Source organism: Entelurus aequoreus, linkage group LG26 (genome assembly GCF_033978785.1).
Source record: "Entelurus aequoreus isolate RoL-2023_Sb linkage group LG26, RoL_Eaeq_v1.1, whole genome shotgun sequence".
In the NCBI taxonomy this organism is placed as follows: Eukaryota; Metazoa; Chordata; class Actinopteri; order Syngnathiformes; family Syngnathidae; genus Entelurus; species Entelurus aequoreus.
The window spans coordinates 24594604-24610332 of record NC_084756.1 but is presented as its reverse complement, the minus strand read 5'-3'; the positions used below and the strand labels follow the sequence as shown (position 1 = coordinate 24610332).

General features: G+C 34.7%; 1 protein-coding gene across 1 annotated transcript; it reads right to left on the bottom strand.

Moving 5' to 3' along the window:
* Positions 1-3001: 3001 nt before the first annotated feature.
* LOC133643143 (uridylate-specific endoribonuclease-like) lies at positions 3002-15498 on the bottom strand. The gene is made up of 9 exons (XM_062037552.1): positions 15386-15498; positions 14847-14969; positions 12669-12791; positions 9887-10055; positions 9608-9813; positions 6865-6978; positions 3894-4000; positions 3690-3832; positions 3002-3601 (listed from the first exon to the last, which is right to left on the bottom strand). Exons 1-9 carry the CDS (start codon positions 15441-15443, stop codon positions 3481-3483), a joined length of 1164 nt encoding a protein of 387 aa, XP_061893536.1. The 5' UTR covers positions 15444-15498; the 3' UTR covers positions 3002-3480.
* Positions 15499-15729: the final 231 nt, after the last annotated feature.

Genomic DNA, 15729 nt, shown 5'->3' with positions numbered 1-15729 from the left:
GTGTGGTGTTTGTGTCTCCTCTCAATTGTTGTGTGTGTGGTGTTTGTGTCTCCTCTCTATTGTTGTGTGTGGTGTTTGTGTCTCCTCTCAATTGTTGTGTGTGGTGTTTGTGTCTCCTCTCAATTGTTGTGTGTGGTGTTTGTGTCTCCTCTCAATTGTTGTGTGTGGTGTTTGTGTCTCCTCTCAATTGTTGTGTGTGGTGTTTGTGTCTCCTCTCAATTGTTGTGTGTGTGGTGTTTGTGTCTCCTCTCAATTGTTGTGTGTGGTGTTTGTGTCTCCTCTCAATTGTTGTGTGTGGTGTTTGTGTCTCCTGTCAATTGTTGTGTGTGGTGTTTGTGTCTCCTCTCAATTGTTGTGTGTGGTGTTTGTGTCTCCTCTCAATTGTTGTGTGTGGTGTTTGTGTCTCCTCTCAATTGTTGTGTGTGGTGTTTGTGTCTCCTCTCAATTGTTGTGTGTGGTGTTTGTGTCTCTTCTCAATTGTTGTGTGTGGTGTTTGTGTCTCCTCTCAATTGTTGTGTGTGGTGTTTGTGTCTCCTCTCAATTGTTGTGTGTGGTGTTTGTGTCTCCTCTCAATTGTTGTGTGTGGTGTTTGTGTCTCCTCTCAATTGTTGTGTGTGGTGTTTGTGTCTCCTCTCTATTGTTGTGTGTGGTGTTTGTGTCTCCTCTCAATTGTTGTGTGTGGTGTTTGTGTCTCCTCTCAATTGTTGTGTGTGGTGTTTGTGTCTCCTCTCAATTGTTGTGTGTGTGGTGTTTGTGTCTCCTCTCTATTGTTGTGTGTGGTGTTTGTGTCTCCTCTCAATTGTTGTGTGTGGTGTTTGTGTCTCCTCTCAATTGTTGTGTGTGGTGTTTGTGTCTCCTCTCAATTGTTGTGTGTGGTGTTTGTGTCTCCTCTCAATTGTTGTGTGTGGTGTTTGTGTCTCCTCTCAATTGTTGTGTGTGTGGTGTTTGTGTCTCCTCTCAATTGTTGTGTGTGGTGTTTGTGTCTCCTCTCAATTGTTGTGTGTGGTGTTTGTGTCTCCTGTCAATTGTTGTGTGTGGTGTTTGTGTCTCCTCTCAATTGTTGTGTGTGGTGTTTGTGTCTCCTCTCAATTGTTGTGTGTGGTGTTTGTGTCTCCTCTCAATTGTTGTGTGTGGTGTTTGTGTCTCCTCTCAATTGTTGTGTGTGGTGTTTGTGTCTCCTCTCAATTGCTGTGTGTGGTGTTTGTGTCTCCTCTCAATTGTTGTGTGTGGTGTTTGTGTCTCCTCTCAATTGTTGTGTTTATTGCACTTCTGAGTGTTGCTGGCTCGGCTTTGCTTTTGGAATTGGATTGCATTGTTATGGTATTGCTGTGTATTGTTTTGTTGGATTGATTAATTCAAAAAAATAAAAATAAATAAAAAATAAATCAATTTTTTAAAAATGAGAATCGATTCTGAATCGCACAACGTGAGAATCGCGATTCGAATTCGAATAGATTTATTTCCCAAACCCCTAATATATATATATATATATATATATATATATATATATATATATATATATATATATATATATATATATATATATATATATATATATATATATATATATATATATATATAAATATAATAAATAAAAAAAATGCTAGAAAAATAATCTGTGATTAATCAGGATTAATCACAGATCTAGAGTGTGATTAATCTGATTAAAACAAATTAATCACTTGACAGCCCTTAGATATACGGTATAAATGTTAATTTTTGTATATGTATATATACATATACAGTATATATATGTAGCTGAGTGGTTAACACTGTGACCCGAGGGGTACTGGGTACGAATCCCGGTCAGGTTACAAGGCTCCAGCCAAAAGAGTCAGTGTTTCTTTACACGTCCATTTGTAGTTAACTGAGACAGGTTCTCATTGAAATATGTCATTGGGGCACGAAAATCTGCTATTCAGCCAACCAAGGGTAGCTGAGTGGTTAAAGCAGCTAGCTGCCAATCAATGAGGACTGGTTTGAAATCCCAGTCATGGCCGAACAGTTACTGGGTAAACTCCGGCTGGAGGAGTTACTTTTTTGTATCATAGTTTACTGAGACAGTTTCTCTATTAAATATGTCATTAGGGCCCGGAATCTTGGCACTAACAGACCAATGATAGCTGAGTGGTTGTGGCAGCTAGCTCTCACTCAAAGGGAATCGGTTTCAAATCCATGTCATGTGCTTGTTTTGTTTTCGTTATATTTGGATGTACTTGTTGGTTCACATATCATTAAGTAAGACTATGTATTAAGTGAAGGGGGCAGGAAAATACAATATTTTTCTTCATCCTGCTCCTTCTCAGGCATTGGTGTGTAACGGTGTAACTGAATAATTGTGTTATAATTGCCTATCAAAGATGCACATCAATGAAGGAGATAAATGAAAAATGAATGAATGAATGAATGTCGTGCAGTGACTAATAAAGCTCCACTGGAAGAGTTGCTCTTTTATATCCTAGTTTACTAGGACAGGTTATGTCATTGGGGCCCGAAAACTGGGATTTGGCAGACAAAGGATAGCCGAGTGGTTATAGCAGCTAGCTCCCAATCAAAGGGTACTAGGTTGAAATCCAAGTCATGGTCGAGCAGTGACTAGGAAAGCACCAGCTGGGGGAGTTACTATTTTATATCATCATTTTCTGAGAGAGCTTCTCAAATAAATATGTCATTGGGGCCCCAAATCTTGCCTCAAGAAGACCAAGAATAGCTGAATGGTTAAACAGCTATCTCCCACTCAAAGGGTCCTGGGTTCAATCCCAGTGACTCTTCTGGCTGGAGCCTTGTAACCTGACCGGGATTCGTACCCAGTACTCCTTGGTTCACAGTTACCAGTGTTAACCACTCAGCTACATATATATACTGTATATGTATATATATATATACAAAAATTAACATTTATACCGTATATCTAAGGGCTGTCAAGTGATTAATTTGTTTTAATCGGATTAACCACACTCTAGATCTGTGATTAATCCTGATTAATCACAGATTATTTTTGTAGCATTTTTAAAATGTATTATATATATATATATATTAGGGGTGTGGGAAAAAATCTATTCGAATTCGAATCGCGATTCTCACGTTCTGCAATTCAGATTTTTCATTTTTGAAAAATCAATTACAATTTTTTATTTTTTTTATTAATTTATCTTTTTTTTTTTTAATTAATCATTTCAATTTAATTGTTAAAACAAATTTACATTATTGCAATCAGTTGATAAAACATTGTCCTTTACAATTATAGAATCGAGAATCGTGTTGAATTGAAAAAAAAAAAATCGATATTGAATGGAATCGTGGGACACCCAAAGATTCACAGCCCTAATATATATATTTATAATGTATTTACTTTACATGCAGTCGCCTTTCGGCTCCCGGACACATTATTAAAGCCCAATGCGGCCCCCAAATTAAAAAGTTTGGACACCCCTGATTTACATAATCAGTCAATTATATAAAGTAGACTCCTGCATGGCTTCAGCTCCTGGGTGTTGCGGGATAAGCGGTGCCAATATACTTCTTCCCGTCCCCGTAGGAAGAGTTGTCCCACGTGTACGTTTGGATGATCAGCTCCTTTCCTCCCAGACTCAGACGACATCTAAGGAAGGGAGACGCACATTTTGAAACGGCGAGCTTCGGGGAGACCACGTGGGATGGATGCGCAACAACTGGAGGAGGGCACTCACTGCTTCCCAGGTCGGGTGATGTAACACAAAGTGTACATGGCAAAGTCAAACTCGGGGCTGCAGCCAATGACTGCGGAGCCCACCTGCTTGAAGTAGCCGTCCCACATGAACTGCATGCCCAGCACATCCGGGTAGTTTGTCCACTGAGACCAGGAGGGACTGATTAGTACAGGAAAGAGCATACAAAAAGGTACGTGGGCTTACAGGCCCGTTGAAGCTGTGGCTGTAGTAATTCAGCAGTCCTCTCTTCTCCAGAAGATAAAACTGGATCCAGTTGTGGAAGCCAGACACCTTCCCTCCCTTGATCTCACCTGGAGTAGACACAGGAACTCATGTTAGCTAGTCTTGATATACATACATATACGGACATACATTCCATCAGCAGCTTCCCCATATTTTCATGGATAAATGCAGACTAGCAGTGCTACACTGCAAAAACTGCAATCTAAGTAAGATGAAATATCTCAAATAAGGTGATATTTGCTTATTTTCTGTCTGATAAGATACTTCTTCTCCCTAAGCAGATTTTATGTTAGAGTGTTTTACTTGTTTTGGTCCTAAATGATCTCAGTAAGATATTACAGCTTGTTGCTGAGATTTGATGAGCTACACTACCGTTCAAAAGTTTGGGGTCACCCAAACAATTTTTGTGGAAAAACCTTCATTTCTAAGAAGAAGAATAGACTGCGGAGTTTCAGATGAAAGTTTTCTTTTTCTGGCCATTTTGAGCGTTTAATTGAGCCCACAAATGTGATGCTCCAGAAAGTCAATCTGCTGAAAGGAAGGTCAGTTTTGTAGCTTCTGTAACGAGCTAAAGTGTTTTCAGATGTGTGAACATGATTGCACAAGGGTTTTCTAATCATCAATTAGCCTTCTGAGCCAATGAGCAAACACATTGTACCATTAGAACACTGGAGTGATAGTTGCTGGAAATGGGCCTCTATACACCTATGTAGATATTGCACCAAAAAGCAGCAGCTAGAATAGTCATTTAGCACATTAGCAATGTATAGAGTGTATTTCTTTAAAGTTAAGACTAGTTTAAAGTTATCTTCATTGAAAAGTACAGTGCTTTTCCTTAAAAAATAACGACATTTACATGTGACCCCAAACTTTTGAACGGTAGTGTACATATATTCCATCAGCAGATCATTCTTCTCCCTAAGCAGATTTTATGTTAGAGTGTTTTACTTGTTTTAAGTGTTTTGGTCCTAAATGATGTCAGTAAGATATTACAGCTTGTTGTTGAGATTTGATGAGCTATATTGAGTAAAACATGCTTGAAACTAGAATATCAACTGTTGTGTCATCAACACTCACAAGTAGAAAACTACTTTTTTAACGTAATCATTTCTTATTTCAAGCATGAAAAAAAAATCATGATGCATGCATATCATGATGTCAAGATAATGGCACTAGCATTTACTTCATTTAAGAATATTTTTCAACATATTGAGCAAAAAAGTCTAATTTTTTATTTTCTACCAAGAAAAGTGCACTTGTTATTAGTGAGAATATTCTTATTTTAAGCTATTTTGGGGTTCATTGAGGTTAGCTAATTTTTTTACTTGTTTTGGAAAGTTTTGACAAGCCAAATTTTCTTGTTCTATTGGCAGATAATTGTGTTTGTGTATAATTAGTATACAGTACCGTATTTTCCGGTCAATAAGCCGCGCACAGAAATTTTTTGAAAAAACTTTTTTTTGTGAAGTGAATTACATTTATATAGCGCTTTTTCTCAAGTGACTCAAAGCGCTTTACATTGTGAAACCCAATATCTAAGTTACATTTAAACCAGTGTGGGTGGCACTGGGAGCAGGTGGGTAAAGTGTCTTGCCCAAGGACACAACGGCAGTGACTAGGATGGCGGAAGCGGGGATCGAACCTGCAACCCTCAAGTTGCTGGCACGGCCGCTCTACCAACCGAGCTATACCGTCCCAGTATTTTTTCCCACGTATTAACCTTAGCCGACTTAAAGCCGCAGATATACACATTGCGAAATTAGTTATTTACACATAAATAATTTATAAATGCTAATTTACATACCATTTTTTAAATTGTAAATTATTATAAGCATCTGCTTCATCCAACCCCTTTTCAAGCCTTGCACAAATGTCTCTGCCAAGTTGTAAAAAAAAAAGTTTTTGTACTGTGCAGGTTTGAAATAAATACTTCAATTTTAATTGTTTCCAAACGGTGTCTGCAACAGGGCAGTAAAACGGCTGATGAAACAAAACAGAAGTCGTCGTCATGGACCCACTAGCTGTGGAAGCTAGCTCTCCAATCAACTAAACAGACTCAATAACTGCACAGTGACCTTATAACTACTTTTAATATGATTCGCATATTAATGAGGGTGCGTGGCAGACGTCTGCGGTCAATTTCGAGTTGATTGCGATGTAAACAGACTCAATAACTTCACGGTGACGTTTTGGTGAATTTACTGAGGAATTTGTGAAACTGAAATAAAACCAAAAGAATCCCATTGTAAGTTAATAATAATAATAATAATAACACAGACACTCGTAAACGTGTTAGCATATTAGCTAATGCTAACGACACTACCTTTTTTACATTACGATAGCACATACAAATATGCTTGAAAACACTCCTACGGACTTTACACATGGGACGGTTTAGTAAGTAAGAATTGTATTAGTTATATTGTCAAATTTACAAACGTTGCTTGGAGTGATGAATAAAGAATATTAATGGAGTAGAAATGCAAAGGACAACTAGAAGACGGGAAAAAAACTTCTACTTCCATTTGAAAGCTCTAAACAGAAGGGCAATGCAGTGAGCAAACTCGCCCAAAAGCTGGCGCCATAGCACCAACAAAAGCACACCTTTTCAGTGTCTGTGCTTGTTTGCTTTGCAAAACTATTTTGCATGATGGCCGCCAGGGAAGAAAAATCCATAAATTATCCGCAGTTTTATAAGCCGCCGGGTTCAAAGCGTAGGAAAAAAAGCAGCGGTTCATAGTCTGGAATTTAAAATATTCTTAAGGTTGGGATCTGATTTTTTACCTTGCATATCTTTGTCTTTTTTCTACAGTTTTTCTAGTTAAAAGCCTGGAATAGTTCAGAAGATTTACAAACCTTGAACTGTGCAGAAGATGATGATTTAAATCAAATATCTTGTATATATAAATAACTTATTTCCTTTCTTTCTAACCTGCAAAAATGTGCTCAAAGCCACTGGAGTCCATTTTCCTGTTGTTCCGGGAGTACAGACCAAACCACATCATCTTCAGGTCGTGCAGGAAGTCCTTCTCCGATGTGTAGACACCTTCAAGTGGAGAGAAAGTAAGTCAAGTGTGTGCGTGCCTTCTTCTATTTCTACCCTTCTAGAGACATCAACAAGGAAAAGTAGCTTCCATATGAGGAGGTGATGGCATAAATCAATAACATTGCATCTAATAGAGAATGTCTCATTTGCACCCCTGCTGGTGAAATGAGGGTGGTCCCAAAAAGCATGGATTTTTCAGATTTGACTGTCTGTCGCTTTTAAAAGTGCTCCCCCTCTGGTCAACATATGAAATAACAAGTGTGTGTAAGAAATTGAAATGCGCCCCCTTTGGCCAAAATGTATTTAAAAAAATAGAATAAATACTGTAATAACTTGAAGTAAATAATGAAGATTAAAAAAGAAAAACAAAACATTTAAAATATATATATTTTTTACTAAAAGCAGTCTTTTTGTCACAATGTGTCGACTTTTTTCTTATAAAATTGGGAACAATTTCTCATGTTTCTGTAACATTGCAATATTTTCTCGTAAAATGATTACTTTTTATGTAAAATTATTACTTTTTAATGCAAAAGTGGAGACATTAGTCATATAAAATTCTGACTTTTATCACAGTGTTGCCAATTTTTTTGTTGTTCTTGTAAAATAGTGACATTCTTTGAGTAAAATGATGACTTGTCATAATTTTGCCAAGTAAAATTCCGATTATTATTATAATGTTGCAAACATTTTAAAGTTTTCTTATAAAATTGTGACTTTTGTCGAATACAATTACGACTCTTTTGCCAAAATGTTTACCTTTTCTTGTAAAATTGCGACTGTTATTGAGTAAAATTCCAACTTTTATCATAATATTGCACAAATGTTCAATTTTTAAAAAAAAATTTAAGTGCTCCCCCTCTGGCCAACATATGAAATAACAAGTGTGTGTAAGAAATTGAAATGCGCCCCCTATGGCCCAATTTTTATTCTATTTTTATTTTTTAAATAAAATGAATATGTATATAGAGAGATACTGTAATAACTTGAAGTAAATAATGAAGATTAAATAACAATAAAACATTTAAATGAAAAAAAATGAACTAAAAGCAGTCTTTTTCTCACAATGTGTCGACTTTTTCCTCATAAAATTGGGAACAATTTCTCATATTCTTTCTGTTTCTGTAATATTGCAATATTTTCTCGGAAAATTATTACTTTTTTATGTCAAATTATTATTTTTTAATGCAAAATGGTATCTTTTGTCAAATAAAAATCTAACTTTTATTTACAATATTGCCAATTTTTTTTGTTGTTCTTTTAAAATAGTGACATGTTTTGAGCAAAATGATATACCGTATTTCCTTGAATAGCCGCAGGGGCGTTAATTAATTTAAAACCTCCTGTCACTCCGGCGTTTACCGGAAGCCGGCGGGATGGCCGTGCATGCGCTAATTATTTTAAAACCTCTTCTCACTCCGGCGTTTACCAAAAGGAATGCGGTAAATTTAGGCGTGCGCTTTGAGTGTGATGTAAGCATACCATCATGAAAAGCACATTTAATAAAAAAAAAGTTATTATGGTCTTACCTGTACTTATAAATGGAGTCCATTTGCAGCTCCTTCTGACCAAAAGCATCGATAACTTGTTTATAGAAGTCTTCATTATTTTCTTTCTTCCGTTTTAAAAGTCTCTCTGTCTCGATGGAGATATTCCTTTAATTATTACCTCCTGCTTCCATTGAAAGTCCAGTTTAGAAAACTGTTTTATTTTAGATATGTAATCCTCCATGTTAAAAGGAAAAGTTCAGGCGAGAGGAAAAAAAATAAAAAATCTCTTGCTGCGTGTTGTCACTTCTTCTGCAGTACCGGAAGTCGCAAGAAGGATCACTAGCGCGGCAGCGCCCTCTACCACCAGGAGGTTTAATGACACACGCAGCTATGGTATATTAATAAAACATAGCTGCTTACTGTTCTTTTTAGCATACTGTACCGGTATTCAATAGCTTGGACCTTAAATCCTACTGAATAGCTCTTTATCTTTTTTCCTTTGTGCGATTGCAAACTACTGAAAGCAGCTTCCTCCATTTTGAAAATGAGGACAGGTAAAGCGTCACTCGTGACGTAACGAGTTTGACCCGGCAGATGTTCTAGCCATATGCTAAATATTTTGCGAAACGAGTTTGACCCGGCGAAAATGATAGACATGCGACAATAAAATTAATATTTTGCGAAACGAATTTGATCCGGCGTTAATAATGAACCGGAGATAAGGCCAAGCATGCGCTAATTATTTTGAGGAACCAGTTTGACCCGGCAGTAATTCTAGACGTGCGAATACTATATTCCCTGCGCCAATTCAAGGAAATACGGTATGTATATATATATATATGATTATGATTTGCCTGAGCGACTAGAAGACACCGCGAGTAACAAGCGGTAGAAAATGGATTAGAAAGGACAGTTTTTTTTTTTTTAAATAAAAATATATTTTTTACATATTTTTTTAAATTTGGGACTTCCCGTGGGCCGGATTTTGGACGCTGGCTGGCCGTTACCGTAGTTTGGGGACCCCTGACTTAGAGCACTAAATATGTGTACGCTTTGTTATCTGATTAGTCGACTAATCGTTAAGATAATCGTTGACTAATGGACTATCAAAATAATGGTTAGTTGGGGGGGTGACCTACCTTTGGTATATAAGAAGGCAAAGAGCTCCCGGCCCAGCTCCGTGTTGGACATGGTCTCCTTCAGGAAGCTGTCCTGCTCCGCCGTCTCCTCGGGTGTGACGTCCTCCGCGTGCCCCGTCATCCTGTTGTAGTTGTCCAGCAGAGCCAGGAGGGCGGCGTAGGTGGGCCGGGAGAACAGGGACCCCTCGTCCAGGTAGCGGAAAAGACTGGAAGCACAAGGTGGGCCCGCATGCGGGGATGAGGAAGAAGTGTCGGGATGCGACGGGTGTGTCGTCTCACGGGCGAGAGGCAAGGTCTGACTGGGAGCCGCTCTCAGAACCTGGGACCAGAGCCTGGGAGTCCATCACCAACTCTGAGGGCGAGGCCCGGTTTGAGTCCAGAGCGTAAAGTGCCTCTGAGACGGACTTGATCTCAGCGTCAGTGATGACCGAAGCGCCTCCTGCATCACCTGCACGCACACATGAACACACCTGTACACACACCTTTAAACACCTGCTGTGATATGTTGTTACATCAGCACATTACCATTAAGAAACATGCACCTTTTTCCCTAGCTCACAGTTGCATAGAAAGACAGTACTCCGTCTTAGCTAGTGTAACACTGCCATCTGCTGGTCTGATGGAGTAAATGCAGGCACCTGGCGTCCGGTACAGGTGGTTCTCAATAGGATTGTGGTGCAAAAAGAGTTTGATTAAGACAAATAGATGAATAAAAACTCGTTGTTTACATAAGTATTCTAGTAGTTCCGATTGTTCTACGAGCTGTAAATAAAAACCATGCAAAAAAATATAATTATTTTACTCTGCTTAGGGAACCAAGAAAATAAAAGAGTTTCACTTTTTGGAACCGAAGCACAAAAAAAATTATAATTATTATTATAATTAGGGATGTCCGATAATGGCTTTTTTGCCGATATCCGATAATCCGATATTGTCCAACTCTTAATTATCATGTGTGCTTATGGTCTGTATCCCTTGCAGACTGTATTGATATATATTGATATATAATGTAGGAAGAAGAATATTAATAACAGAAAGAAACAACCCTTTTGTGTAAATGACTGTAAATGGGGGAGGGAGGTTTTTTGGCTTGGTGCACTAATTGTAAGTGTATCTTGTGTTTTTTATGTGGATTTAATAAAAAAAATAAAATACAATTTAAAATAACGATACCGATAATAAAAAAAAATGATACCGATAATTTCCGATATTACATTTTAAAGCATTTATCGGCCAATAATATCGGACATCTCTAATTATAATTATTATTAGAGATGTCCGATAAATGCTTTAAAATATAATATCGGAAATTATCGGTATCTGGGTTTTTTTTAATCGGTATCGTTTTTTTAAAAAAAAAATTCAAAATATTTTTTATTAAATGAACATGAAAAACACAAGATACACTTACAATTAGTGCACCAAGCCAAAAAACCTCCCTCCCCCATTTACACTCATTCACACAAAAGGGTTGTTTCTTTCTGTTATTAATATTCTGCTTCCTACATTATATATCAATATATATCAATACAGTCTGCAAGGGATACAGTCCGTAAGCACACATGATTGTGCGTGCTGCTGCTCCACTAATAGTACTAACCTTTAACACTTCATTTTACTCATTTTCATTAATTACTAGTTTCTATGTAACTGTTTTTATATTGTTTTACTTAATTTTTTATTCAAGAAAATGTTTTTAATTTATTTATCTTGTTTTATTTTATTAATTTTTCTAAAAAGGACCTTATCTTCACCATACCTGGTTGTCCAAATTAAGCATAATAATGTGTTAATTCCACGACTGTATACGTATATCAGTATCGGTTGATATCGGTATCGGTAATTAAAGAGTTGGACAATATCGGAACATCAAATATCGGCAAAAAGCCATTATCGGACATCCCTAATTATTATGGAATGTGATTTATTAAATCATACAAATAATCATAACGTTGTGGGGACTCAATGATGTTATTGTATAACCAGAATATTAAAGCAAGTACACTAAAAACAAATTATAGCATGGATTAGGTTCAAACTACAGATGTCCGATAATGGCTTTTTTGCCGATATCCGATATTGTCCAACTCTTAATTAACGATTCTGATATCAACCGATACCGACATATACACTGCAAAAAGTGAAATCTAAGTAAGATGAAATATGTCAAATAAGGTGATATTTGCTTATTTTCTGTCTGATAAGATCATTCTTCTCTTTTTGTATTTTTTCCTAAAATGTAGTCTTTAATCTCAGATTTTTGTCAGATAATTTCACTGCTTTTTAGTAATTTTCCTTAAAAATCTAGTCTTTTTAATTTATATTTTTGGCAGATAATTTCACTAGGTTTTAGTATTTTTTTCTTAAAATCTAGTCTTTTCATCTTAAAATTTGTCGGATAATTTCACAAATTTTTTGTGTTTTTTCCTAAAATGTAGTCTTTTTAATCTTAAATTTTGTCAGGTGATTTCACTACTTTTTAGTATTTCTTTCCTAAAATGTGGTCTTTTTATTTTAGATTTTTGTTACATAATTTTCATTTTATTTTTTATTTTTTGCCCTAAAATATAGTATTTTTGTTTCAGATTTTGTCAGATCATTTCACTACTTTTTAGTCTTTTTTCCCTCAAATCTGTGGTGACCAGAATATGAACCGAGTATTAGTGACATTGTTATTACAATCTAAAATCTGGTGATACCTGTGTTTGTAACTTTAATCAAGGGTCCTTGACCGCACCACAGTTATGTGCAGTGAGATACATAATATAACTTTGACCCATGCCACAAATAAACCTAATATATTTGGACTTTTCCTCGATCACTTCTTCCTTCTTTTCTTGTCCAAGCCGTTTGCTTTATACTCTTCATGTTTGCATGCAGGAGTTGCTATGATATGTTGTGATGTGATACTTGCGCTTCTCTATCCGTTCTTCTTTTCACCTTAAATGACTGCACCTTTTTTTGCTGCCCTTGCAAAATGACCCTTTTTGACTTGCAGGTCCGCCATCATGTGAACATCAGCAGGTGTTCAAAGAGCGACTTTTTTTTGCTCTTTTCTTACCGTCGCACACGTGCTGATAGTCGCTGCAGCAGTTGCTGTACTGAGTGCACTTGGAGTTGCAGTGGCACTTGTTCTCAGAGTTGTACTTCTCGTCGCATCGGCCTGTGCAAGATGCGGCTCCAGCTAGTAGGAGAAATAACAAGTTAGCATTAAAAATGTACTTAATATTCAAGCTCCAGCTAAAATAATAAGTTAGGGTTAAAATGTAGCTAAAATAATAAGAAGTTAGCATTAAAATGTACATCATATTCACACTCCAGCTAAAATAATAACAAGTTAGTAATAAAATGTACGTAATATTCACGCTGCAGCAAAAACAAATAAATAACAATTTAGTGTTAAAATGTACTTAATATTCACGCTCCAGCTGGAATAAATGAATAACAAGTTAGTATTAAAATTAACGTAATATTCAGGCGTCAAGAAATAAACAACAATTTAGCATTTAAATGTACGTAATATTCACGCTTTGTTCATAACTTCGCTTTTAAGTTCACGCTTTGGTTCAGTTTGGCTTCAGTAAATCAAACCAAAAATTATAATATTTCGTTGTTTGTGCATGATCATTTTTAGAAATGAAAAAAAATTGATTAACGTCCGTATCGCAATTTTTTCCCATTTTAAATCGATTCATCAATTTCAAAAGTCAACGTTGAAAAAAATTTCAGAATTTTCCAAGTTAAGTTTTTTTATTGAATCTCCGCACTAACTGCACGAATACGTCAGCAGCCTGAAAGTTGCTTTAAAAAGGGTTTTATTTTCATAGCAAATAAATATATATATATATATATATATATATATATATATATATATATATATATATATATATATATATATATATATATATATATTATATATATATATATATATATATATATATATATATATATATACATATATATATATATGTATATATATATATATACAATATATATATATATATATATATATGTATATATATATATATATATGTATATATATATGTATATATATATATATACAATATATATATATATATATATATATATATATATATGTATATATATATATATATATATATGTATATATATATGTATATATATAGATATGAATATATACATATATATATATATATAAATATATGTATATGTGTGTGTGTATATATATATATATATATATATATATATATATATATATACATATATATTATGTATATGTATGTATATGTATATGTACATATATATATGTATATGTACATGTATATATGTATATGTACATATATATGTATATATGTATATGTACATATATATATGTATATGTACATATATATATATATATATATATATATATATATATATATATATATATATATATATATATATATATATATATATATATATATATATATATATATATATATATATATATAAATGTATATGTACATATACATATGTTTATGTACATATATATGTACATATATTTATAGTCGAGGTTTCTGTGGTTTATCCGTTTATACAGTGCTCAATACCGGGGTAGAGTGGAATATACGTTAGGTCAGGAAGAAACACAGAGGCTATATCATCCCTACAAGCCTGTTTTGCAGGTTTCCCTGCTCGTCGGGGGATTTTATAAATATTTTATTTTATTATATTATGTATTTTAAAACATTATATAATATAATACTATATTATATTATATTAAAAAATACATTTTATAAATATAAATAAAATCCCCCAATGAGCAGGGAAACCCGCAAAACATATGTGTGTATATATATATATATATATATATATATATATATATATATATATATATATATATATATATATATATATATATATATATATATATATATATATATATATATATATATATATATATATATATATATATAAGATTGACATTCCTACTAACTTTTATAGTTTTAAGTTATTAACTAATTATTGCGCTGGTTATTCATCATAATTTTTTAATACAAAAAAAAACTGCAATAAAAGTGTTTTCAGCACAAGCGATTGGGACTGGTTTGGGGAGATCTGGACCAGGTGGGTGCCGACTTGAGGTGCACCAGGCACTCTCCGTGGGTACGGTACAAAGTGTGGAGTCCATACAGCGTTACAATGCCACTTTTCCCACGGCCGCACACCGTCACAGACATTTTGAAAAGTTCAGTCTTGGCTTCGGCAAATTCTTACTTACCTTTGCAAAGTTGAACATAGTCGGAACAGCAGTCCTTGAAGCGCTCACAGGACGGATTACACTGACAGGAGAAACTGCTGCTGGTTCCAAAACCACAACGACCCTGACACGAGTCCAGGCTGTCTGCAAGCCAACAGGGCACATGTTACACACACATATATATATTATTTATGCACATATATACATACATGTATATGTATGTATATATGTGCATATATATATATATATATATATATATATATATATATATATATATATATATATATATATATATATATATATATATATATATATATATATATATATATATATATATATATATATACATATTATTTATGCACATATATACATACATGTATATGTATGTATATATGTGCATATATATATATATATATATATATATATATATATATATATATATATATATATATAGTATATATATATATATATATATATATATATATATACATATTATTTATGCACATATATACATACATGTATATGTATGTATATATGTATTAAAAAAATGTGAATCTTACTGCTGTGTGCCACACAGAGCAAAGAGGGCAAAAGAGAGAAGAGGGCAAAGAGCTTCATCCTGCCTCCACAGCTGCAAGGTGGCCTCACTCTTATGGCCTCTCCTTTTATATAGCCCAGCCCTGCAGATACTGAATATGAACATGGAACATCTCACTCGCTTGTCTCGGAGGCACGCTGCAGGATTGACCATTTGACTTACAGAAATAAGAGTATCCGTAGTTTTAAGAGCTATATTACTTGACATGATCAATCAGAGGTGTCCAAAGTGCGGCCCGGGGGCCATTTGCGGCCCGCAGCTAATCCTTTACCGGCCCCCCGCACATTCTGCAAAAATTGCAAAATT